The sequence below is a fragment of the Hemiscyllium ocellatum genome, chromosome 22 (genome assembly GCF_020745735.1).
Source record: "Hemiscyllium ocellatum isolate sHemOce1 chromosome 22, sHemOce1.pat.X.cur, whole genome shotgun sequence".
NCBI lineage: Eukaryota > Metazoa > Chordata > Chondrichthyes > Orectolobiformes > Hemiscylliidae > Hemiscyllium > Hemiscyllium ocellatum.
In genome coordinates this window covers 47,103,837-47,131,493 of record NC_083422.1, presented here as the reverse complement: position 1 = coordinate 47,131,493, position 27,657 = coordinate 47,103,837, and the positions used below count along the sequence as shown (strand labels likewise).

The 27,657-nt window shown below is 43.3% G+C and overlaps 1 protein-coding gene across 1 annotated transcript in view; it reads left to right on the top strand.

Moving 5' to 3' along the window:
- Positions 1–27,657, top strand: part of cfap43 (cilia and flagella associated protein 43) — a 93,480-nt gene that overhangs the window by 7,961 nt on the left and 57,862 nt on the right. The window contains exons 5-12 of the mRNA XM_060841805.1: positions 8,382–8,532; positions 9,891–10,053; positions 16,646–16,758; positions 17,075–17,206; positions 20,102–20,218; positions 21,049–21,258; positions 24,340–24,420; positions 26,129–26,277. Of these exons, the coding sequence (XP_060697788.1) occupies positions 8,382–8,532; positions 9,891–10,053; positions 16,646–16,758; positions 17,075–17,206; positions 20,102–20,218; positions 21,049–21,258; positions 24,340–24,420; positions 26,129–26,277 (1,116 nt within the window). The remainder of the gene's footprint in view (positions 1–8,381; positions 8,533–9,890; positions 10,054–16,645; positions 16,759–17,074; positions 17,207–20,101; positions 20,219–21,048; positions 21,259–24,339; positions 24,421–26,128; positions 26,278–27,657) is intronic.

Sequence of the window (27,657 nt, the reverse complement as noted above, 5' to 3'; positions counted from 1 at the left end):
TTTTCATTTTGGAAACCCCTGGATGATCCTGGAGAAGATCAGCAGGTGGTAGCCTTTACTTGGGACAATCACTCTTTCTCCCCACAGTAATGTGCCATCCTCTACAGTGATCTAGTCTCACCAAGTCTAGAAAAGTTTCAATTCGGGTTGTGATGGCCCTTTTGCTTCCCCTCACCATCAGCTGTTTTAGTTTTGCCAAGGCCAGATTGTATTGTATTCACAGTCAGATATTGTCAGCAGTGACCAGAAAGATGTCCAGAAAGTTTGATGGATTCCTCAGGAGAGGCACCACCAGTGGTGTATCTGTCAGTGGGAGCTGGCTCAAGGCACCCTCCCTTTACCATTTGGTCTCCTGGACGGTGTTCCAACTTGTAATTGTATACACTGAGAAGTAAGGGCCCCACCACTGAATTCAACCAGAAGCTATGAGTGGCACAGACTTGTCTTGTTTAAGTAATCCTACCAGAGGTTTATGGTCTGTTGCTGTTACAAATTTATGTCTGTAAATGTATTAGTGGAACTTTCTCACATCAAAGATGACTGCCTAACCTTCCTCCTCTATCTGAGCATATTTGCATTTGGCATCAGCCAAAGTCCAGGCAGCACACACTTTCAGGCATTCCTCCCCATTGGGCCACCAATGAGCCAACACTACTCCGATACCATACAGGGAAGCACTGCATGTCTTGCTTGGGATTGTAATTAGCCAAGACTTGAGATGACGACAGCTACTTTTTTACTTCCCTAAATGCTAATGCTTGTCTGTGTAACCATTTCCAAGGCTGACCCATTTTCATCAGCAGTAGTAAGGGTACCAAGATAAAGGCCAGGTTGCATATGAACTTTCTGTAATAATTCACCAGTCCAAGGAAGGCCCTAAGCTCTGGTACAGATGTGGGAGCCGGGGCACATTTGAGTGCCCTCACTTTGTATTCCAACAGGTATATCCTGTTTGTGTTGACTCTGTAGCCCAAGGTCTGGAACACATATGTTTCCCTTCTAACGTGTACACCCGCATGGGAGAAATGTCAAAGCACTATGTTCAAATTCTCTAGGTGCTCTTTCTAGGTCTTCCTGGTTATTACCATATCATCCAAATAAAAAGCAACCTGGGTAGACCTTGTAAAATGTTCTCATTTGCTAGGAAAGGGCACAGGATGATATAGCTCAAATGGCAGTCTTGTATATTGGTACAAATCCTTAAGGGTATCAATTATGCCATACTTCTGGGACTTCTTATCTCGTCACAATTGCAGATTTGCTTGTCTCATGGCAAGCTTCGTTAAGGACAGTTTCCTGCCAGCTTTGCGTATGAATCTTCTATGCAAGGGACTGAGTACTTATCCAGCTTCAAAAAACAATTTAGTGTTCACTTAAAATCCCCAGAAAGGCATACAGAGATGTCAGGCTTTACAATTGGCAAGACTGATGCAGCCACTTCCGCAGAGTGTACTGGTTTGATGATTCCTTCACTTTCCAGCCTCCTGATTTTTGCCTCTACTTTTGCCTATAAGGCAAATGGCACACAATAGGCCTTGCAGAATTGCGGAATTGCTTTCTAGTCAACATATAAGGTGGCTTGCTCCTTTGATAGACCCTAGACCTTCCTGAAAAGCTTATGGGTATTTAATTACGATTTCACTCAGGCAACCATTTTCTACTTGAAAAATATTGAGCCAACCAAGGGGAATCATTCTCTACCAATTCTGCCCTGTCAAGTTTGGGCCTAAGTCTTTTAATATAATCCATGGTGACTGTACCAATTGCTTCTCATTGGAGACTGGGACCCACGTCATAGTCTTAATCTGTAATGATTCCCCGGTAAAGGTTCTCAGTCTGTCTGAGGTCTAGCGCAAACCTCAGTGTTGGAGTCCAGAGCTTGTAAAAAACTGGTTCTGCAATTGTGGATACAGCTGCACTGATATTGACGTCCACTACAACTAGGTAATGATTTAACAAGACATTTATTTTGATTGCTTCTGATTTGGATGTTGCTAAGCAATTTAACTGTTCCAAACCACATGTAGGTGGATGTTCCAGTGTGTATACTGTCCTAGATACTGGCCTATTTATTCTCTTACTCAAGTCAGACCCAATAGGACTCCTTTGCTGTCTCAAGTCAGCATACTGGCAGCAACCAGTATGCCTTGCCAGCCCAGATCCTAAAGAACATTTTAGCCATTTCTCCGAGTCTTGGCTTTGTTTTGGAGTTAGTTGTGGGCTGACCTAGGGTCCTCTGCTCAGGATATGCCCTGTGTAAGGCTCTGTGATTGCCTATACTCAAGCGGTGTTCCCTAAGCTCAGTTGGACAGGTGAGGGTATCCACTTCCATTGGGATACCCGTGGATCACATTATCCACTTGCAGCATATTCTGATGAAGGGCTTATGCTCGAAACGTCAAATTCCTTATTCCTGAGATGCTGCCTGGCCTGCTGTGCTTTGACCAGCAACACATTTTCAGCATATTCTGATGTCAAACCAATTGTAGTGCCTATCTGAAGTCCAGTTGGGCTTTAGCCAAAAAGCTAAAATCCTACTTATGAAACTGTCTCTCAGCATCTCATTTGGGTTAATGCAAAGTTATGAACCTCTGCCAGTCATCTTAACCTCATCAAAAATCCCAATACTGATTCCCTTGATTCTCAAACTGCCAAATAAAACTGATAGCACCTCAGAATCAGGGGAGGCTTGGGATTGTAATATTTCTTAACTAAATCCATCAACTTTTGAAAGGTTTTAGTATCTGATGCCTCAGGGAAAGTTAGGCTTCAAATAACCAAAAATGCTGAGGATCCGCAAGCAGTCAGAAGGATTACTTGTTGCTTTTCATTTGCCCCAATGCCTTTTGCTGGAAACAAAAACTGCATTCTTTCTACATATTGGGCCTAGTCTTTGATAGCAGGATCAAATGAGTCAAGCTTCCCAAATAAAAGCATGATGCCAGAAGTACCTATCTCAACTCCAAGAGGACTGTTGTGAGTGAAGTTCTTTTGGGAGTGTGCAGTTTTCATTGGTCACCACTGAAGTAACTGCACAGAAGCTGTTATCCTTTCAGCAAGGCACCTTTTATTTACATGTGCACTGTACATGGATTCTTGACTAGCTAGCCCAGAGTCAGTCCCTAGAGTAAGGAAGCTATCTGAGTCTCCTGTTTATACCTGTTAGCCTTGGCCTCCTTGATTGGCCCAAGTTAACAACCCCAATCAAGGGTGTCATAGACAATGAAATCGACCTGGCCTTGGTTCTAGTCACTATACATTGTGCTCACCTGCATCGGCTGGGGTCCCAAACATGACTCCAGGAGTTCTGCAAGACCACTGCTCTGGGCATAGCGCAGCCAGGAGTTCCCTGCTCCACCCTCGCTGCAGCTGATGCCCCACTGCCATTCCAGGAGCCCACGCATCAACCCTGAAAAACCAGGAGACTGCATGCTGCCACCATTGCAGCCTTTCCAGGAGTCGATACATTGAGCCTATGAGCCAGGAGCCTCGGCTGACACTGATCCAACCTCCCCATGATGTCAGAAAATGAAGACAATATAAAGAAAAAGAAAACTAGTGAAAAGGAGAGACAGAAAAAGAACGTGGCTAGCCTGGAGCGGACAGGTTCAGCTCAAACATTACCTACTGTGCTGCGCCATTGTTCAAAACTAGAGGGCATATTTTTAAGGTGAGAGGAGAAAGATTTAAAATGGACCAGAGGAGCAACTTTTTCACTCAGAGGGTGGTTTGACTACTAGAGGAAAGGGAATATGCAGTCACAACATTTTAAAAAACATTTGGACATGTACGTAAATAGAAAAGATTTAGAGGTATGGGCTAAACACAGGCAAATGGGGCTAGTTTGATTTGGGAAAATTGGACCGCATAGAGGAGTTGGACCGAAGGGTCTGTTTCTGTGATATATGACTCTATGACACTGAACAACAGTGATATGAATGCAAACCTTTCTATGTGGAAAGTCATTAGGATCCAGAATGTACTGCCTGATGTTGTGGTGGATGCAGATTTAGCCAAAGCCTTTAAAATTGGGTAATTATCTGAAAGCAAAAGTACAGAGCAAATGGAGAACTGGTAGAGGAATGGTACTAATTAAGTTGTTCTTGCAGAGAGCATACACAGGCACAAGGGATTTTGTGTGCTGTAAACATTCTATGATTCAATGATTTGAATTTGAATATGGACAGTATGGTTACCACAGACAATACAGAAATTACTGGAGAAACCCAGCAAGTCTGGTAGCATGTGGGGACAGAAAACAGAATTCAGGGACCCTTCTTCAGAGTACAGTTCTTTGAATCTTTGAAAAAATCCTCCAGACATGGGACCTGACTTATAGCCTGAGTATTAAAATTAACCAGCAGCAAGTCTAGTTTCCGATGCAAATATTGGACATATCTAATATCTCTATGCAACTTGATAACCGAACCTATATCATCTGCTTAATTCCATGAAATGTGTTACAAAGTGCTGCTAAATAAGATATGCATTTCTTGGGTAAAAAATTGAGGCTGTTTTTATATGTAAAATATCTGTAAGTATAGTGAGGCATGGCTGAGAAGAGAAAGGGCTTGACCTATATGCCACATATTAGCAATATATGATTTTTGTGGCTGGAAATTGGGATTCTCTGATATTGTGTGTAGTGATTGGAACGTGGTAGACCTCATTACTATGAGGTTCTTGATCGAGTTTGTTAATCTGGGTGAATCAGGAAAGCATGGACTGACCAAATAAACCAAGTGATCAGAGTCTCCTCAGTTGAGGACTGACTCCAAGCTGGCTGGCCACAGCCAGTGTACTGTGTACTAGCGAATAAAGTGTGATTTGGTGACAGGACACCGACCTCTATCCACTTATTTCATGGTGTAAGTGATTTTTTTTATGCCTTGATTCAGGGTGTTCTAACTCTGAAGGGAGGGGTGCACTGATAATCAAGCCCCACAACTCCACAAGCTGTATCCAAAGTGTAAATGTCTTATTGAATCACCAAAATTGTCAATTTGTTTTTCTTTACTTTTATCATCTAGAGCAAAAGACACATTAATCAGGTTTCTCCAATAAACTCAAAACTAACTTGCCAATCCATCAAAGTTTTACCTGCACATCCACTAATACCATTTATTGTATCCGTTGCTCCTGATGCAGTCTTCTCTACATTGGGAGACTGGTCGCCTTCTAGCAGAGCGCTTTAGGGAACATCTCCGGGACACCCGCACCAATCAACCACACCGCCCAACATTTCAACTCCCCTCCCACTCTGCTGAGGACATGGAGGTCCTGGGCTCCTTTACCGCTGCTCCCTCACCACCATACGCCTGGAGGATGAACACCTCATCTTCCGCCTCGGAACTCTTCAACCCAGGGCATCAATGTGGACTTCAACAGTTTCTTCATTTCCCTTTCCCTCACCTCACCCTAGTTCCAAACTTCCAGCTCAGCACTGTCCCCATGACTTGTCCGGACTTGTCCTACCTGCCTATCTCCTTTTCCACCTATCCACTCCACCCTCTCCTCCCTGACCTATCACCTTTATCTCCTCCCCCACTCACCTATTGTACTCTATGCTACTTTCTCCCCACCTCCACCCTCTAGCTTATCTCTCCACGCTTCAGGATCTCTGCCTTTATTCCTGATGAAGGGCTTTTGCCCGAAACGTCGATTTCGCTGCTCTTTGGATGCTGCCTGAACTGCTGTGCTCTTCCAGCACCACTAATCCAGAATCTGGTTTCCAGCATCTGCAGCCATTGTTTTTATCAACAGAATACATAGTAAATGGTAAGATAGTGAGAAGTGTAGGGAACAGCAGTACCTTGGGAATGTATGTGTCCCTAAAAGTAACAGTACAAGTAGATCAGGTGGTCAAAAGACATACGCGATATTTTTATTTATTATGTGAGGCCTAGAATTTAACAGCAGGGGGATTATGCTAGAGATGTGCAAAACAATTAGACCACGGCTGGAGTGCTGTGACAGTCCTGATTACAACATGACAAGAAAAATATGATTACACTAGAGAGGTGCAATTGATTGAAAACATTGCCAGGATTTTGAGGAAGGATTAGGAAGGTTGGGTTTGCTTTCTTTGGTCCAGAGAATGCTGAAGGGAGATTTGACAAATGTGTACAAAATTATGGAGGTCCTGGAATGGATATGAAGGACTTAATTCCATTAGCAGAGAGCTCAACAAACCCAGGACAAAATAACAGCACATCACAAACTAATTGGTAAAGGAATTAAAGTGTAATTGAGAATGTTTTTCATTCAGAAAGTGGAGTAAAGTCTGGACATTACTGCCTGAAAGGTTAATAGATGTATCAACTCTCATTGGCATTTAAGAATTCTTGGATAAACATTTTAAAATGTTTTAATCTACATGGCAATGGACCAAGAACTGGATTTGGCTCAAACCTGATAGACCGAATCACATTCCCAAAAGTATTTTTGATGTTTCTGATTGGTCAGTGAGTTTATCTTTTTTGCCTCTCCAGTGAGATGGCATGAAGCCAGGTGGAGGGGGTATCTTTATTACAATGCACAAGGGGCCACAACTTTGTGGTCCAGGTTAGAGGGCTGCTTTGTCTCTCTTTGTCTGTAGGTTCTAGTGACAGAGGAGGCATACTGGTAGATAATGGCTAGAATTTTTAACTTAATAAGCCAAAGCTACAAACCAGTACTAAATTAAACTACTATTAAAGTGCCTTGAAGATGCTGAGGGAAGAATTTCAATTTATCAACTAAGATGGCGTATTGAAGAAAATTTGTTGAGGAAAAATGGACAAAATATTGAGCAATGCAATACACAGTAAGTGTAGAACCATCAAAATAGTTTAGAAATTCACAGCTCAGCAAGAAACCACTCTGGCCATTTTACCTGTGCTCTACCTGAAGAGCAGGATGCAGTTGTTCACTCACTGTTCCACAGAAATCCTTAATCCCACTATTCGAGCTGAAACTTTCCTATAATTTTATCACAGTTCCCCCACACAAGTTGGAACCTCATCAGGTTGCATGCTTGTTTTACTCCTTCTACAAAACCCAATCTGATTCCATCTGTTCTAATTAGATTAGATTAGACTTACAGTGTGGAAACAGGCCCTTCGGCCCAACAAGTCCACACCGACCCGCCGAAGCACAACCCACCCATACCCCTACATTTACACCTTACCTAACACTACGGGCAATTTAGCATGGCCAATTCACCTGACCCGCACATCTTTGGACTGTGGGAGGAAACCGGAGCACCCGGAGGAAACCCACACAGACACGGGGAGAACGTGCAAACTCCACACAGTCAGTCGCCTGAGTCGGGAATTGAACCCGGGTCTCAGGCACTGTGAGGCAGCAGTGCTAACCACTGTGCCACCGTGCCGCCCACTGTGATGTGCTGTCATTTTGTAAAGGTTATTTTGTCCTGGGATTTTTTAAGAGAGGTTGTAAAGGCAGCAGTGCCACAGTGTCGACTGGATCCGGCCTAAGTCAATCATTTAAGAGGCCTTTGGGTTTTTTCTTAAAAAGATGTAACAATGGAAGGGTAGTGGCCAGTTCTCCCAGATCAGTCTTTTAGTATTTTTAGCTGTAGCAGTCACAAACTATTTGGGTCCCAGAAGAGTTGGAGCTTCAGTAAATGATTTCCAACTGTGACCTTCTCTGAAATCTCTTTTTAATGTTGAATGGTACATGAGAATCTGTGTCTGAATTTACCTTTTTGCCAAGAGGTGTGTTTATGGGATATTACTATATTGAAATGGTTAGTTAGTAGTAGGTACTATATCTATTAATTGGAAAAGTTTTCCAATAGTAAGCTATTCTAAATTCCTCTTTCTTTTGTTTGTATTTTAACTATAGTGTCTAAATATTGTGTTTTGCTCAACATCACATGGTTTGACCAGATGCATCACATCTGGAACACCCAATTCACATCGACCTTTAAAATAAGAAAATGTTAAGGTCTAGGCTACCTTCTTAAAATATTTTAAGGGGATCTGGTCTGGTCCATAAATGTTCCCACTGGAAACACTATGTTGAAATGAACTCCATTTTTTATTTTCCCCTGGAAGTCAGTGCAAGAGTTCCTGTGATTCAGCTGGTAGTTTTTTCTAGACAGATGTTGATTTCGCACATAGACCCAGGTCTCTGCCATTAACAGTAGTAGAAGAAGTGTAACTTGTACAATCTGAAAACAACCTGGTTTGACGATGCTGCAGATAATGATAATGCAACTAAACTGTAATATGTTAAAACAAAATAAAAGCACTTGAAGAGAAGTAAAAGCTAAGTTAACATTTAATTAGATACATTGAAGATAGTTATCAATGTGAAAAGATGTTGAGTAGATCAGGGTAGCTCAGTCTCCAAAAGTTTGCTATTTTTCTCTGCAGAGATGTAAAGCTCCCTGCAGAAGATGGAACTCCAGTAGGTTCAGAGGATGTTGGGATTGGTCCTGACAGCAGTGCTTTAACTTACTATGGCCCAAAGATGTTAATATCAGCCCAGGCAGGTCTTGTGGGAGACTTGGCCAATACATTTGTGGTAAGTTGCAATGGATGTTTGTTCAATATCTTGTGCATCAGAGCTCAACGCGAGCCACACATTGTTCAATGTTAATAGAGCCTCACAGCACAGTTGACCCATCATTCCTGTATCAGCTCTTTCAAAGAGCAATCTAATTAATCAAATTTGCCACACAGCTTTTACCATAACCTCACAGCTCTTTCCTGATGCATATTTTTGAGCAAATGTTATCTCCTTTTAAACAGAGCTTGGAAACTAGCTGTTTTTCCTTTCCCGAGCCGATGTGCTGTCTCTGACACCCAGTGCCCAGGTACTCTCAGCCTAGTAAGAGTCATAAATGTAGCATCTACTGTAAGGTGAACAATCCCTAAGGCACAGCAACCAAGAACATGCCCAGTTTGATACCAACTGAGTATTGAATAATACTTTGAGATGACATATATGTGTATTTTGAGACATGATGTGTGGTGAGTGGAGTGTGCTTTGGAGGACATACAGTTGCTAATGCTCTACACCACAAAGGTTTCACTGCCTTTGGGCAGAATCTTCTTGAGACATTGAGGATTCTTGCCTTCTGCCTATAGAACCTTTCCCAGGGAAGGCCTGCTAAAAAAAAACACAAGCTAATCAGGCAGTGGCAAGGCTGCAGGTAGGTGGGTGGACAGTTCCCTGGAATCAAGACCCTGAGGGTGGATGACCCACTCTTCTGAGAGGTACTAGCCAGTCAGAAACTGGTAGCTGTATACTTAGCAGCATCAGGGAGGAGGAGGTTGTGGCTGCTTCCAGAAGAGCAAAATTCCAGGATTGCAGAGGGTACAGGATAGCTCAGTGACGTGGGGGAGGAGAAAGAGGGAAAGGTTGGGGAGGTGGGTTCTTGGGTGCATATTTACAGACAATGATGTGGGGAGATTAGAAACAAGGAATGGGATGTAGCTCCTCAATGGGCAGTGAGAAGCAGGATGGAAATAAAGAGGAGGAAGTGAGATTGGGAGGGAGGTGACATTGAACAGACAGATGCCTCAGCTGCTTGTTGAGGAGGCCTCTTCTGTACTCCTGTTGTCCATTTCCAATGCTAACCTGATCCTAATCCCAAACCCAAGCCTATTCCCTAGACTGAACTGTAACTTAAATCTCAAACCTAATCCCAATCCCAATGTTCATTCTATCACCCACCTAACCTCAGCTGTAATCTTAAAAATATATCATTTTATTCAGAGTATAATGTGCTGCAGTACATACTTCTGAGAAAAAAAACATATCGGATATTTGGTTTTCATCACAAAGCATGAGTCAGTTTACATGTAATGGAAGTATGGCATTATATGTAATATATACAATACATATCTTTTCTCTTTTACATTTCCCCTTCCCTGAAGCCAAGGGAACTAAAGAAAACTTTGGTTCAGCCCATATCTGTCTGCTGGACCCCAATCTCTGATTTGTACGTGGGCTGTAAAACAGGACAACTTTTACTGGTAGATGCTGAGTTACATAGAGCTGTTGTATTGGCTACTCCTTTTAATGAACAGTTATCCACAGGTAAGAAGTTTAGTCTAAGTATTGTCTGAAACTGAAATTTTGACTTTGAATGAGGAGATAAGGAGAATGAGCTTTGAAGTGAATCTTGCATCTGATCATTGGTAAATGGAATAGAATGTAGAGAAATTGTGAATTATCCACTTGATCATAAGAATAGAAAAACAAAACTTAATATACATGAATCTTTTAACTGTTAATGTTCAGAGAACATATTAAGTACACAAAATTAGCATGCAAGTACAGAAAGTAATTAGAAAGTAATTATTGCAAAGGGCTTGGTGTACAAGAACAAAGACATCTTGCTGCACTTGTGTAGGATTTTGCGGAGATTATACCCTGAATACTGTGCGCAGTTTTGGACTTCATATTTAACAAAGAATATACTTGCTTTACAGATGATAAACTGAAGGTTCATTAGATTAGATCCTGGAGATCTGAACACTGAGAAGTGATCTTATATAACATTCTGTACGGTCTTGGCTGGAGAATCTAGAAGACAAATACCTAGTCACAGGATATCTTTGTAACCACTCTTGGGACGTGGGTGTCATTGGCTGAGTCTCTGTATATTGGCCAGTCTTATTTCCCCTTGAGAAAGTAGTGGTGAGCCACCTTCTTGAACCGTTGCAATCCGTATACTGTAAGTAGATCCACAATGCCAGTGGGGAGAGAATTCCAGCATCTTGATCTAGTGACACTGATCTAGTAATTCCTGAAGAAGGGCTTATGCCCGAAACGTCGATTCTCCTGCTCCTTGGATGCTGCCTGACTTGCTGTGCTTTTCCAGCAACACATTTTCTGCTAGTGACACTGAAGGAATGCTCAGGACAGTGAGTGGATTGGAGGGAAACATTTGGTGTTCCTATGTATCTGCTGTCCTTCTCCTTTTAGATGGAAGTGACCAAGTGTTTGTAAAATGCTGTCAATGGAGTCTTGGTGAATTTCTGCAGTGCACCTTCTATGTGGTACAAACTACTACTACTGAGAGTTGGTGATGGAGGCAGTGGATATTTGTGGATGTGGTGCCTATCAAGAAGTCTGCTTTGCCCTGGATGGTGTCAAGCTTCTTGAGTGTTGTCAGAGTTGCACTCGACCAGGCAATTGGGAGTATGCCATCATACTCCTGACTTGAGCCTTTCTGCTTGGTGGTAACTCCCAGGATGTTGATAGTGGGATATTCAGTGATGGTAACACCATTGAATGTCAAGGGATGAAAACAGAATTCAGCAGTTCTGGCACCATCTATGGAAAGAAAACAGAGTGTGCCTTAGCAGTCCCATTAGCAGCCAACTTCCTCTTATCTGGATGTCAAAAATATATGTTCAAAGCTCTGGATAAAGGGGAAAGGATTTGCCCAATGCCATTCTCATTCCGATGGCCACCATTGTATGTGCCTGTATCAAGGTGTGCATAGACCTTTGGTATGTAAATACCAAATGTTCCCACATACTGAGGTTCTATATGTCCCTGGTATTGTGAAGGATGATTGGCCTTGCCACTACAGAATGCTCCAAACAGTTGGACCATTCCATATTACCTGTCCCTCATGGAAACATTTACAAAGAGAAAAATGTTTGATCACAAGTCAGAGTTGCCAGAATAAGTGGTAAATGTGGGTACAATTACAACATTTAAAAGACATTGGACAGGTACGTGAATAGGAAAGTTTTAGAGGAATATGGACCAAACGCAGACAAATGGGACTAGTTCACTTTAAGAAATGAGGTGAGCATGGACGAGTTGGGCAAAGGGACCTGCTTCTCTACTGTATGACTCTATGAGCAAGATAGATCTCATGGAATACAGAGGACTAGCCATTTGGGTACAAAACTGGCTCAAAGGTAGAAGACAGAGGGTGGTTGTGGAGGGTTGTTTTTCAGGCTAGGGGCCTGTGACCATTAGAGTGCCACAAGGATCCACTACTGGATCCACTACTTTTCATTATTTATATAAATGATTTGGTGTAGTGCACAGTGTAGAAGGTTACCTCAGATTAGAACGGGATCTTGATCAGATGGGCCAATGGCCTGAGAAGTGGCAGATAGAGTTTAATTTAGATAAATGTGAGGTGCTGCATTTTGGGAAAACATATCTTAGCAGGACTTATACAGTTAATGGTGAGGTCCGAGGGTGTGTTGCTGAACAAAGAGACCTTGGAGTACAGGTTCATAGTTCCTTGAAAGTGGAGTCGCAGATCGATAGGATAGTGAAGAAGGCATTTAGTATGCTTTCCTTTATTGGTCAGAGAATTGAGTACAGGAACTGGGAGGTCATGTTGCGGCTGTACAGGACATTGGTTAGGCCACTGTTGGGATATAGTGTGCAGTTCTGGTCTCCTTCCTATCGGAAAGATGTTGTGAAACTTGAAAGTGTTCAGAAAAGATTTACAAGGATTTTGCCAGGGTTGGAGGATTTGAGCTATAGAGAGAGGTTGAATAGTCTAGGGCTGTTTTCCCTGGAGTGTCAGAGGCTGAGGGGTGACCTTACAGAGGTTTATAAAATCATGAGGGTCAAGGATAGGATAAATAGACAAAGTCTTTTCCCTGAGGTGGGGGAGTCCAGAACTAGAGGGTATAGGTTTAGGGTGAGAGGGGAAAGATATAAAAGAGACCTAAGGAACAAAGTTTTCACACAGAGGGTAGTACGTGTATGGAATGAGCTGTCGGAGGAAGTGCTGGAGCAAGTACAAATGCAACATTTAAAAGGCATTTGGAAGGGTATATGAACAGGAAGGGTTTGGAGGGATATGGGCCGGGTGCTGGCAGGTGGGACTAGATTGGGTTGGGATATCTGGTTTGCATGGACAAGTTGGACCGAAGGGTCTGTTTCCATGTTGTATAGCTCTATGACTCAATGATCTGTTAGTAACTAGGAAAAGTTAGCATTTATGTTGAAGTTGAAGTGAAGGGATGTGGGTTAAGGGGAGATGTGAGTGGATAGATGAAGATGGAGCCCAGAGAGAGAGACAGAGACAGAGAGGTGAAAAGGTAGAGAAACAAGGAGATAAAGAAAAGCTGACTAAGACATAATCAAGGCTGAGAGTGAGAAAATGGGTTACCTGTACTGAATGCAACCCATATAATGTGATTATGGGTTAAGGAGTATGTGGGAATGGGTGACTGTGCTAAAAGCAATCTATATCATAACCAGAAATTCTCTCCCCATTGGCATTGTGGGTCAACTTACAGTAGATGGACTGCAGCAGTTCAAGAAGGTGGTTCACCACTACCTTCTCAAGGGCAACCAAGGCTGGGCAATATATAGGGAGTAAAAAGTGAGGTCTGCAGATGCTGGAGATCAGAGCTGAAAATGTGTTGCTGGAAAAGCGCAGCAGGTCAGGCAGCATCCAAGGAACAGGAAATTCGACGTTTCGGGCACAAGCCTGATGAAGGGCTTGTGCCCAATATATAGGGACCCAGTCAATGACACCAACATCCCTTGAGTGAATAAAAAGATATCTTGTGGCTAGGTATTTGTGTTCTAGATTCTCCAGCCAGGAGAAACACATTACATTTACGACCCTACAGAAATGTTGACCAGGGAACATTTTTGTAAATAGAGCATAGGAATTCTGTGTTCCATCTCCACCTACCTGCTCACCTCTCCCTTAACCCCATTCTGCAACTTTGGCTTAAATGCCATTTTTTCCTAGCTGCTAACAGTTCTGAAGAATCACCAGACTTGAAAAGGTAACTCTGCTTTCTTCCCACAGAGGATGCCGGGCCTGCTGAGTTTCTGCAGCAATTTCTGTTTTTGTCTTAGATCTCCAGCATCAAGAGTCCTTTGTTTTACTCAAATGCCAAGGGATGATAGTTAAATTCTCTTTTGTTTTCTCATTGCCTGGCATTTGTGTGTCATGAATTTATTTGCCACTTTTTTTGTCCAAGCCTGGATATTGTTCAGGTCTTGCTGCATTCAAGTATGGACTGCTTCTGTATCTGAGGAGTCATGAATGATGCTGAGCATTGTCCAATCATTGGCAAATATCCCCATGTTTGACCTGATGATGGAAAGAAGGTCATTTGTGAAGCTGCTGAAGATGGTCAGGCCTAGGACACAATCATGAGGAACTTAAGACTTCTTGTGGCACAGTGATTGTGTCCCTAGTATTCAATGCCCGAGATAGAAATGGAAAGGTCTAGGAAAGGGAGGGAGGAGTCTGAGACGGTCCAGATAAATTTGAGGTTGGGGTGGAAGGTGGATTCGGTCACCTGAGATAGAAATGGAAAGGTCTAGGAATGGGAGGGAGGAGTCTGAGACGGTCCAGGTAAATTTGAGGTCGGAGTGGAAGGTGATTCAGTCCTCCATTGAACAGTTCATCCACTTTACGAACACCTTACACCCCGACCTCAAATTTACCTGGACCGTCTCAGACTCCTCCCTCCCCTTCCTAGACCTTTCCATTTCTATCTCGGGCGACCGAATCAACACGGACATCTACCATAAACCGACCGACTCGCACAGCTACCCAGACTACCACCACCTCCCACCCAGCCCCCTGTAAAAACGCCATCCCATATTCCCAATTCCTTCATCTCCGCCGCATCTGCTCCCAGGAAGACCAGTTCCAATACAGTACAACCCAGACGGCCTCCTTCTTCAAAGACCGCAATTTCCCTCCAGATGTGATCGACAATGCCCTCCACTGCATCTCCTCCACTTCCCGCTCCTCCACCCTTGAGCCCCGCCCCTCCAATCGCCACCAGGACAGAACCCCATTGGTCCTCACCTACCACCCCAACAACCTCCATGTACATCGTATCATCCGTCGTCATTTCCACCACCTCCAAACAGACCCCACCACCAGGGATATATTTCCCTCCCCTATCAGCATTCTGAAAAGACCACTCCCTCCGTGACTCCCTCGTCAGGTCCACACCCCCCCACCAACCCAACCTCCACTCCCGGCACCTTCCCCTGCAACCGCAAGAAATGCAAAACTTGCACCCACACCTCCCCCCTTACTTCCCTCCAAGGCCCCAAGGGATCCTTCCATATCCACCACAAATTCACCTGCACCTCCACACACATCATCTATTGCATCCGCTGCACTCGATGTGGCCTCCTCTATATTGGGGAGACAGGCCGCCTACTTGCGGAACGTTTCAGAGAACACCTCTGGGATACCCGGACCAACCAACCCAACCACCCCATGGCTCAACACTTCAACTCCCCCTCCCACTCCACCAAGAACATGCAGGTCCTTGGACTCCTCCATCGCCAGACCATAGCAACACGATGGCTGGAGAAAGAGCGCCTCATCTTCCGCCTAGGAACCCTCCAACCACAAGGGATGAACTCAGATTTCTCCAGTTTCCTCATTTCCCCGCCCCCCACCTTGTCTCAGTCAAATCCCTCGAACTCAGCACCGCCTTCCTAACCTGCAGTCTTCTTCCTGACCTCTCCGGCCTATCACCCTCACCTTGACCTCCTTTCACCTATCGCATTTCCAACGCCCCTCCCCCAAGTCCCTCTTCTCTGTCTTTTATCTTAGCCTGCTGGACACACTTTCCTCATTCCTAAAGAAGGGCTCACGCCCGAAACGTCGATTCTCCTGCTCCTTGGATGCTGCCTGACCTGCTGCGCTTTTCCAGCAACACATTTTCATCCCTAGTATTCAAGTCTCAACTACTCCAGAGGTGTGTGATTACATCTCTGAACAGGTCCATCAGAAAATATCAGTCCTGAGAAACTTCTGAAAATATGTCATGGAGCCAGATGATTGAACTCCCACATCAACCATCTTTGTGTCAGGTATGACTTCAACCAATGGTGAGTTTATCCCCTGATTCCAATTGACTCCAGTTTTTTTTTGCTAGGGCTCCTTGAAGCTACGCTCAGTTAAATCAGCATAAGGGGCTTGGTCCACACCTCTTTCTTATTTTTACATTCAGACAGCAGGAAGACCTGACAGTTGAGGGATCTAAGTTTGTTCAATTCATCTAAAAATCTTAACTTGTCCTATACTTTCTTTGAGGTAGTGCTGAGATATTTGTCAAAAACCTTGGGTCATCACCTGCATCTGGTTGAAAGTAAACATTCTAACACTCTGGAATAATGAAAAATGGTCAAGGTGAAAATCTAAACTAAAGCAGGACATTCTGGGAATAGACAGCTGCTCTGTTTAATCCGTGAATAGACAGTTTGCTGTTTCAATCCGCGACATAGCAATGTATTTACAATGAGGCTCTCATAGCTAACAGGTATGGCATGCAATGTTTGAAGTGCATTATTTATTGTTTGACAATATATGATAATCATATTGTGCTGAGCCAGGTCCCACAATCTGAAATGAGATGCATAATCAGTCAACTAGTTCTTTTCGGGGTGTTAATTGAGAGAAAATTGTTTGCACCATTAAGAAATACTCCAAATAGCGATCCAGGTGCTTTCAAGTCTGTCTAAGTCACTGGGACCAGCAAGGATTTCCTAGTAATGTCTCACCTGGAATTCAGATGGAGATATGTTATTGGATGAATAGTCTTTTTTTGTGCACATATTGGGCTTACTTTGCAATTTAGGAGCTGCTTTTATTATCCCGCTATGCTAATTAACATAATCTTTAAAACATGTAATTGTTCCTTTTGTCTAGGCAGTTTGAGAAATATGTCATCCAATGTTACGATGAGTGTCTATCCAGAGCTAAAGCCATGTGCAGTGAAAACCCTCGCGCTCAACAAAAAGGGACTATATTCTGCAGGATCGGTACTTGTTTCTGAATAATATAATTTACCAAGAACAAAAGGCAGCAAAAGACAGTCCAAAGTGAACTGTGCCCACTCCATTCAATATCAGGGAAGGGTTAAATTTTGCATTTATGATTGGGTTGATTCAAGTATTTTTTGGGGACTGGGTTGGCATGTGTGCATGAGTGTCATTGATCATGTGCATAGTTTCTTATATTTATTAGTCTTACGTGAAATATGAATGTACCTGAATGTATTTCTGTGCCTGTGCATGTGTGGAACATCCATGAAACCTGTGTCTGTATGTTGCTAACTGATCGCCATTTATTTCCCAGAATGGAATTCTCTTCTGTATCGAGGTGACACCCCACAAAGTGGAGATTGAGGAATGCTTTTCAGTAGGAATGCCAATTAGGAATATCGCATTCTCAGTGGATTTTGAATCATTGCTTGTTGCTACAGAAAAGGTAAAATCGATCATTTCAGGCTGTGCTGATCTCTCAGACTGCAAACACACACCAGCTGGATTACTCTCACATATTATTAAAGATTTGTACATTACAAATATAACCTTTTAGCGTTTCCTTCCTGCTTCATTTCAAAAGAGAACATAATTTTTTTGGTTAATACTGACCTGTAACTTGCGATCTCATTATGTTATGTTTTGATTAGTTCCTGAAGAAGGGCTTATGCCCGAAACGTCGAATCTCCTGTTCCTTCGATGCTGCCTGACCTGCTGCGCTTTTCCAGCAACACATTTTCAGTTTTGATTAGTTCAGTTTTACTTTCTTCTTCTTGATGAAGTTCACAGTGATGCCAGCAACTTGAACTCCAGCCCTGCACTCCTAATATACAAACGAAACAGAGTTCAATTACTCCCCTCTTTCCACATCACTCCATGTGGACTGTGATGCTGTGGGCTACCACACTGCAGCAGGAGTGACTTTTGAACTGAAGTACTGTTGATGTTAAGCTGGTTGTTGGGCCAAATGACCTTCTGTTGTGCTGAATTATTAACTAATGCCCTGCACTTCCCACTACAGCTCCTCCCTGCAACCCCTACCCCTTCTCCTACTTCCTTTACCATTCTGTCAGCCCCCTATCCACCTCACCAGACGCTGCCTATTTATCCTTTTCTCCATCCTCTGTAGTAGTTGACTGCCCTATAGTTACTGTTTTTTTTTATCTCCTTCCCTGTTTGAACAAATATTAGCAGTTTTCCCATCCTTTGAGACTTTTCTAGAACCTAAGGATTCTTGGAAGATTGCTGCCAGTGCATCCACTGCCTCTGTAGCTATTCCCTTTAAAGCCCTAGAATGCCAACTATCAAATTCAGGGAACTTATCCCCATTAGTTTCTCTAGTAGTTTTTCTCTAGTGATAGCTTTTGTATTTATTTCCTCACCAATGATAACCCACCTCCCCCCACCTCTCCCCCCCCCCCACCGCCTCAGTCTTTTCATTTATCAGAATGTTTGGAATAACGATAGTGTCCTCTACCATGAAACCGATAAAAAGACTTTATTCAATTCCTCTGCCATTTCCTGGTTCCCCAATATTATTTTCCCAATCTCACTCTCTTTGGCCTCTCTCTTTCTTTGCATTTGTTTAAAAAAGCTCTTACTGTCTATTCTTATACTACATGCCATTTTGTTCTCATGGTTTATTTTCTTTATTATTTTTGATGTGGAGGTGCCAGTCTTGGATTGGGGTGGACTAAGTTGAAAATCACACAACCTTCAGTTAGAGGCCAAAAGGTTTATTTCAAAGTACAAGCTTTTATCCAAATAAACCTGTTGGACTACAACCTGGTGTTGTGTGATTTTGAACTTTATTATTTTTGGGTCATCTTTTGTTGGCTTTTAAAACTTTCCTAATCTTCTGGTTTACCTTTTTTTTCAAATAACATGTCTTTTTTTCTTTCAATTTGACACTTTCTTCAACTTCCTTTGTTAACCATGGTCAGTTTACCCACTTCCTTCTTCCTAACTGGAATATATCTTTTGTTGTGAGACCTGGGCTATTTTCTTAAATATCTGCCAATTTTTCTCAACTGTTTTTTCTGCTGAATTCCTTTCACAGTCCACTCCTCATCTTTATGTAATTGCCCTCATTTAAGTTTTTAATATTGTCGTTCCCCACTTCTCCTTCTACACCCTTCATCATCTCTTCCAATCCCATCTTTTCCCCAACTCAATCTCCTCTCGGCATATCCCTTCTTCCCTTTTTCATTACATCCTCCCTTAACCTTTTTCCAACCCCATGCTCTCCTTCTCCTCACTCTTCCCCATGTCATCACCCTTTCTCCTCCATCTCCCTTGTCCTTCCCCCACTTGCGTTCCTTGACCCACTCTTCCCCTCATCCAACACCTTCCCATCCCCTCCCATACCCTCTCTTCATCAGCATCTCACTCTCCTCATCCCTCTATTCTTATTGTCACAAAACTGGTTTCTTTTTTCTAAAAGCTGTTCCTTTTCTCAAGGATACTATGTCTTTGGTTTTTTTCAGAGGGGTAATAAACTGCTCTCGGTGCCAATTAGATTTGTTTGGTACAGAGATTAAAGGGTATTGAGAGGCATTTTTATTTATATGTAAACAAATGAGACTTCAGGCCATAGTGGTCATGTTTTAGACGTGATCTGTATAATGAAAGGGGAAGTGGTCAACTCTCGGGCTGAGCAGTTTAGTTCAGTCCAGAACTATTTGGGAGTTCAACAGTGAGCTGTGTGGAAACAAGCTCTCTGTCTGTCTGTCTGTCTCTCTCTCTCTCTCTTTGCCCTTCTAATTTCAACCTGTATACATCTGTTCCATTTTTCAACTGTGTTTCAAGAGGGTTTGCTTATTGGGACTGTTGTGTATATTTGGAACAGCATAATTAAGTCTAGTTTGGATAGACTGAGTTCTGTAGGGGTTCTTTATTCTGTTCTTTGTGTTTCATTGTGTAATTTTGTGAATAAACTTTTGTCTGTTTTAAAACCTGGTAGTCAACCTCACAAACGTAATCCAGGTAATTTTCACTATACATTAACCAAAACAAATTGCAAAGTTATGGTCTGTGCTGCCTGCTTGAGAATGTTTTAAGTGGTCTGGCCTTGCCCATAACACATCCACTTCATGCCTTCCACATCTTTCCTCCCCGTCCTGTCCCAAATCCCTCTTGTCTGTCCTTCCTGCCTTCACTGCTCTGTAAATGTAAATTGTTGCCATAATGATTTGGAGTTATGAAGTGAAAAAACAATACCAGTTTGTGAATAATGGCAAACAGAGAGGCTGGTTATGGTGAGCTCTGATAATGATGATTTAATGATTTTAGGTTTTGGAATACAAGGGAAAAGTACATTTTGTTTTCCTTTTCCTCTCAGGGTTCAATGCATATTTACAAGCCATCAGAGCCAGACAAGGTGACCACAATCTTAGACATAGACAGTGGGGACTACGTATCAGCAGCTCTGCTGGGGACAGGGAAACAATATTGTGTGGTAAGATTAAAAGTAACAAAACTAAAAACGTCAACTCCCTGTTACTGTATTAGATCATTTCAATATTTCTTTAACCAAGATAGAGAATATGGGAACTGGGAGATTATACTGGAACTAGTTTGTCCACAGCTGGAGTGTTGCTTACAGTTCTGGTCACCAGAACTTTGGAAATTGAAGGATCTTTAAAACTGAGTCCTTTATTATTCCATATTTAGTATTTACTGTGTAGTATTTGACCTCATTTAATTGTGTTACAGTAGTAACTAGTCTGCTATAAATGTAAGCAAAAGATTTATTAGGTGCCGCACCACCTCATTAACAATGCAGTGTTTTGGAAGTAAGAAATCTTTGTAAATGAAGAAATGAAAAGTAACCTTAAAATGTAAATGGGCAAGGGAACAGTGGCCATCCTGCCATTGTGAATAGCTGCTCATGGTCATTGGTTGACAAGGATAAGACAGGTCCTGCAATGGACCTCTGTGCTTCTACATTCTCAGAAGAATTCATCAGAAGAATTCATGTGCTCAACAAACATTTTTTTCTATTGGACATAAAAGAACATAAGTTAAGCAAACTTTCATCTACTTACTCCAATACACTGGTTTCCTCGAAAATTCCAGAACCTCCTCCTGGCCTCTGGAACTGTTCAGACACCATTAGCCACTTGGCCAATCCTTTCACGACCGCCAGGGCGAACGATGATGTCACTTAACCCCCCACCGTTGCCGCACAGACCGCAGCCACTGCTGACCATACCACCTTTGCGATCGCCATCCACTCAACTACCTTTGCAACTACTGTGAAGACCACCGCTGCCCTGACCCCCACAGGATCCACTACCACCGCGAGATTCACCGCCCGGCAGAGTGATGATACCTGCTGTGCATGCCACTTTCACCCCCACAGTTGTCGCCACCACAGCCACTTCTGCCCCTAAAGACACCACTCACCTGGACACTGAAGACTCTTTTGCTGACATCACTTCTGCCAGCAGTGATGTCACCACCGAGAACCAGACCGAAACAGCGCCGTCGTCACGTGTGACGTCACTTTTGCACCTGTGGACACTGCTGTTAGCCTCACTTCCACCCCTTTGCGAGTGTCACTTCCATTGGTGACATCACCCCTGACCCTATAATCACACCCACTCAAATGATTGTCTCCTCCCCACCTCTAGTTCCAGCCCCACCCCAGGTCCCAACCAGTACCCTTCCACGACTCCCTCATCCGCCTGGCTGAACTAGTCCTCACCCTCAACAACGTCTCCTTCAAATACTCCCACTTCCTCCAGACAAAAAGGGTAGCCATGAACACCCTCATGGGACCCAGCTATGCCTGCCTCGTTGTCGGGTACATGGAGTAGTCCATCTTCTGCAGTTACACTGGCACCACCCCCCACGTGTTCCTTCGCTAAATAAATGACTGTATGAGTGCCACCTCGTGCTCCCACGAGGAGGTTGAACAGTTCATCAACTTTACCAACACCTTCCACCCCAATTTCAAGTTCACCTGGATCATCTCAGACATCTCCCTCCCTTTCCTGGACCTCTCCATCACTGTCTCTGGTGACCAACTAACCACAGACATCTACTACAAACCCACCGACTCCCAAAGCTACCTAGACTACACCTCCTCCCACACTACCTCCTGTAAAAACGCCATTCCTTATTCCCAATTCCTCAGCCTCTGCTGCATCTGTTCCCAGAATGACCAATTCCACCTTAGAAAGTCCCAGATGGCCTCCTTCTTCCAAGATCACAACATCTCTTCCCAGTGGTTGATGATGCCCTCCAGTGCATCTCCTCCACCTCATGCACCACTCATCCCAATGCAACAAGGACAGAACCCTCCCCCCCCCAGTTCTTATCTGCCACCTCATCAACCTCCATATACGTAGCATCATCCTCTGCCACTTCCGCCACCTCACAACGGACCCCATCACCAAAGTTATATTTCCTTCCCCACCCCTCAGCCTTCTGGAGAGACCATTCCCTCCGTGACTCCCTCTTCAGGTCCACACCCCCTACTGGCCCACACCCTACTCCTGGCATCTTTCCCTGCCACTGCAGGAAGTGCAAAACCTGTGCCACACCACTCCCCTCACCTCTATCCAAGGCCCCAAGGGATCCTTCCACATCCATCAGAAATTTACCTGTACCTCTAGCAATATCATCCTACTGTATCTGTTGCACCCTGCACATCAGGGAGACAGGACACTTTCTTGTGGATGATTTCAGAGAACTTCTCTCTGGGACACCTGCACCCACCAACCCCACTGCCCCTTGGCTGAACATCTCAACTCCCCTTCCCACTCATGCAGGTCCTGGGCCTCTTCCACCACCAAACCGTCACCACCTGAAGCCTGGAGAAAGAATGCCTCATATTCTGCCTTGGGACTCCGCAACTACACGGGGTAAAAGTGGACTTCAACAGCTTCCTCATTTCCCCTCCCCCCATATTATCCTAGTCCTAAGCCTCCAACTAGGGACCGCCCTCATGACCTGACCATCACCTTTCCAATCTATCTGCTCCACCCCCCCAATCTATCATCTTCTCCCTCACTTTCATCCACCTATTCCTTTCTCAGCTACCTCCCCCCAACCCCACTCACCCTCCCATTTATCTCTCAGCCCCGGCCCATAAGCCTCATTCCTGATGAAGGGCTTATGCCCGAAATGTCGATTCTCCTGCTCCTAGGATGCTGCCTGACCTGCTGTGCTTTTCCAGCAACACAATCTCGACAGGGATAAGATAGGTGATTGATACTGCATTAATTGCAGTATTGAAAATAAGGATATTAACAGGATAGGTGGGGAGAGAAGGAAACTTTAAGACCAAAAGACCATGCGAATAGGAATGGAAGTAGCCAGTCAGTCCCTCGAGCATATTCCATGATCCTATGATCATGGTTGATCCAACATTTCTCATATTCACTTTCCTGTGTAAAACCTGTAACCCTTGATACCTGTACCGATCAAGATCTATCTATCTCAAGCTTAAATACAGACAAGGATTCTGCCCACAACTCTCTGAGGCAAAGAGTTCCAAAGACTCTCAGAGAGAAGAAATTCCTCCCCATCTCAGTCTTAAATTGGCATCCCTTTATTCCGAGACAATATTGCCTGGTTCTGGACTCACCCACAGGGAAAACATTCTGTCAGCATTTAGCCTGTCAAGCTCCTGAAGAATCCTGTATGTTTCAATGAAATCACCTCTAATTCATCCAAACTCCAGACTGTTTAGCCTTTACTCAAAATGCAATCCCTTCATACTAGGGATGGTGCCCGTAAACCTTCTCTGAACTGCCTCCAATGAAAATATATCTTTTCTTCAATAGGGGACCAAAACTACTTACAATACTCCAGATGAGGTCTCATCAGCACCTTGTACAGTCGGGGCAATAAACTGCACATATAATGTCATTGATGTACAAGAGAGGAGTGTAAGAGTGGACTCCAGCAGTTTGAGCCCAGACCACTTTATCTGCCAAGCCACACTTATATCCAGTTCAAAGGCTGGCAAGGTGAAGATTGAAGAGTGTGTAGCCTGTGGGTTTGAAGAGGTGGGAATATAGTGAGATGTTTGGGAAGGTTACAGCAAATGAGAGATAGGAAGTATAATACTCTTGTTTCTCCTAGCCCCAAGGACACTTAGAAGTACTGCTTCCTTCCTGATGGATTTCACTGAGGAGGTCTGTACCATAGGCAGTCCACTCAAACAATGGTTAAAATATCATTCAGGACTGCAAGGCATCTCAGCGGACCTATTTATATCTGTTAATGAGAGTCCTTTGTGTCTTAGACAGAGACCTTAGGCTTTTTAAAATTGCCAGCCTGTGAAAATCAAGTACAAACAGAACTGTAAATTGTAGGGGCTTTAAAGTCACCATCCCCAAAGAATATGGGATTTGATACAGAGCGAAGTTCCAATTACTCTGACCTCATCAAATACTCCCAGGACAGATATAGCACAGGGATACACTCATCGGACAATGTGCAAGTGGTTAAACAAGTATTCAGAGTTGGGGATAAAATTGAATGAAATTGTCTGAGGAGTACTATGTAATGTCCAACTTCTTGTCCTGGTGATTATGTCTGTTTTGATTATGTGTTTGATTGCAGTCAGCAAGAACATTAGGTGCTGTGCAGGTGTGGTCAGTTGCAGATGGGAAACTCATCAGTACACTTATCCTTCCAGTAAAGGTAAACAATCCTGTTTCTCTAGTCCTGCTTTCTTATTTCTCCTCAAAATAATTAAAGCAGTGTCTGGACAGTGGGGAGGTGTTTAACTGGATAGCTCTTTTACTCAGCTAGGACAGGCTTGATGGGCTCAATGGTGTCCTTTGTACTGTGGAGTTCCACATTGGATGGAAAACTCTGGTGTTCCACCTGCCTGGCCTAAGGTCATAGTGTGACGTTTGGGAGTATTCCCCCATTATGCTCAGCATATGAGCATTGCAGTAGAACCCAACCCTTACCCACCCTGCACCCACAACCAGCAACATCCCTGAGTAGCCCCTGATGGCAATCTGCAATGATAAAATTGACTATTATAATCTTGAGGTTTACTATTGACCAAAATGTGAACTGGACTAATGATATCAATACTGTGGCTACAAGATTGGGTCAAAGGCTAGGAACTTGGCAGCAAGTAACTCACAATTCCTGAAAGCCTGTTCTATCTACAAGGCACACTCAACATATGCTCGAAACGTCGAATTCTCTATTCCTGAGATGCTGCCTAACCTGCTGTGCTTTGACCAGCAACACATTTGCAGCTGTGATCTCCAGCATCTGCAGACCTCATTTTTTACTACAAGTCAGGAGTGCATGGAATACTCCCCATTTGCCTGGAATGATGAAGCTTCAACAACACTCAGGAAGCCAGATACCATTCAGGTCAGAGCAGCTTTCTAACGACCTGCTGTCTCCACCATCCTCTGTAAAATTTAAAACTGTTCATGTTGGGTCCAATGGCATTGAGCAGACCACAATTTTGTGACCTTCCCACCCTTGCCACCTTCAAACTTGCTGGGAAGGGGCAGCATAAATTCCAATCCATTTGTTTCAGATATGAACCACACATTCCTTTGCAACAGTTAAGTGACATGAGGGAAGCCATAGACTATTCTGGATTCATATGTGCACCCACAAAAGCCCTTTCTTCTTCTGTGACTATTGAATCTTCTATCGTTATTGCTACTCTGATCTTCTGTCGACCCACCATCCATGCCCAGACACCCTATTCCCCAAAGGAACCATTTCCCCTATAGTTATTCAGAATTGATCTTGGCTGGAGAACAAGATAAGTACAAGGGACTTCTGCGTTATCAGTCTGGTCTTTCTTGGCTGCCTATAGGTTACTCATTTCCTCGCTGCCTGCGTCCACTTAAGTCGCAAGCTCACCACCTCTAGAAACATGCTTTTTATCTGTCTGTCAACTCGGTTTTGGAATCCTGGTCAAACTCTGAAATTTGAAGTTGAACTCCTCGACTTCCTGAATAGGTGGTTGTCAAGGACTAGAACTGTGTTGTCTTGCCATGTCTCAACATATTGAACTGCTAACTAGACTCCTCAGATATAAAGAGGAGAAAATGAGGACTGCAGATGCTGGAGATCAGAGATGAAAATGTGTTGCTGGAAAAGCGCAGCAGGTCAGGAGCATCACTCCTTCATCGGGTGGTTGGAATATAACCTGGCGTTGTGTGATTTTTAACTTTGTACGCCCCAGTCCAACACCACCAGCATCTCCAAATCATGACTGCTCCATGTTAACTACCCTGCTTTCACTGGGGTGGGGGCATGCTGGAGATTAGATTAAAACCCCAGGAAGTTGTAGTGCTAAATAAAAATTATGTATACATTAACACATTGATGAGTGAAAATTCATGACATTTCCTTCTTTTTTCAGATTAAAGTTATGGCGAGCTGTCCTTCCTCCAACTATGTTGCTCTGGGCACTGAAACTGGTCACATCTATTTCATAAATCTGGCAAAGGTGGAGACTCCTCACCTGGTTTACCAAATCCATCTCCACAATATATCAATACAGTGTCTAGAGTAAGTAGGAAGCAAAAATGATATTTGTATGAAACCTTTCAGATTATCTCGGGGCAGTGAGAGGACAATATTTTTCACTTCTGTATCTTGAGTTTTCTAAGTTGCTTATTTATTTTCAGTAGTTTTGGTTGGGAGCAGTAGCAAAAGGAAACCAGGAAAACTTCAACTTCCCTCGAATCAGGCCATAATATTTTATACATTGAGAGGACATTGGTTGAAAGGACATGTTGTTGCTTCACTGCTAACTCTCTAACATTGTGGTACAAAGCTCCATGTAAGCTGGAGGAACAACACCTCATTTACCACTTAGGCACTTTATAGCTCTTAGGATTCAAAATTGAGTTCCCCAACTTCAGAGTAGTCCATTTTTCTTACATTCCCCACCTTCTCCCACCTTGTTTGTGTTATCTTAGCTTTGCTATCAACACAATGGACACATTTTCTCCCTTTCACAGCTAACATTTACACCAGCTAGTTGTATCAATCGCTCCTTTACCTACATTATTACTTTGCCTTTGTCTTTTGTTCCTGGCCTGCTCACCCATGTGTTCCACTTGCTCTTCTCGCCCCCTGTGGCAAGCATTGAAAATCACCATTGAAGTGCACACAAGAAAAGGAGCATAAAGGGTTTAACCAAGAGGTATCTCTTTACACAGACAAATAATAGCAAGATTAACATCCTTAATCAAATGTCACTTAAAAATACTGTAGTCAGTTTCCTCTCCTCAGACATATTAAGGCTTTGGAGAGAGTACAGAGGAGAATGACAAGACACTTTACAGAGGCACATTTGTATGGGGGGATCCCATAAGATAATGAAGGGAGTACATTGCATTTGTGTGGAGATTTGTTTCAATAATTGGGTTTGGGGGAGCAGGGGTCACAATCTTAAATTGCACAAGATTGTATCTAGGTTAGATATCAGGAGGTGAATTTTTATCACTGAGCAGTGAACCTTTTTACAGGCTGCTGACTCTGAGCAGTTAATACAGATTTACTGAATTCCTTCAAGTGAGAGCTGGTCCTGTTTCTGGTTGGGGGCAGGGTGGAGGAGTGTTGGTGTGACCACCTCAGTAACAATGCCAGTGTGATTTCCGGGACTCGTTTTGATAAAAGAGGAATTTTTTTCAATTACTTTCTTCTCCAATCAGCCTGGGGCTTTTAACATTTTTATAGCTAAACCCAATAAATCACCTGACTGGATAGGAGTTTAAATACTGATGCACAAAGTGGTATCATGTTTGGATGGACCAGAGAGATTTTCCCTAATCTTCGTTGTCCGTATGTACAAATTCAAAGAACTGAAAGAAAGTTTCTTCCTGCCCGACATTGTTCCCACAATTAACAAGAAAATTAACTCTGTTTTCATTTATTATTGGT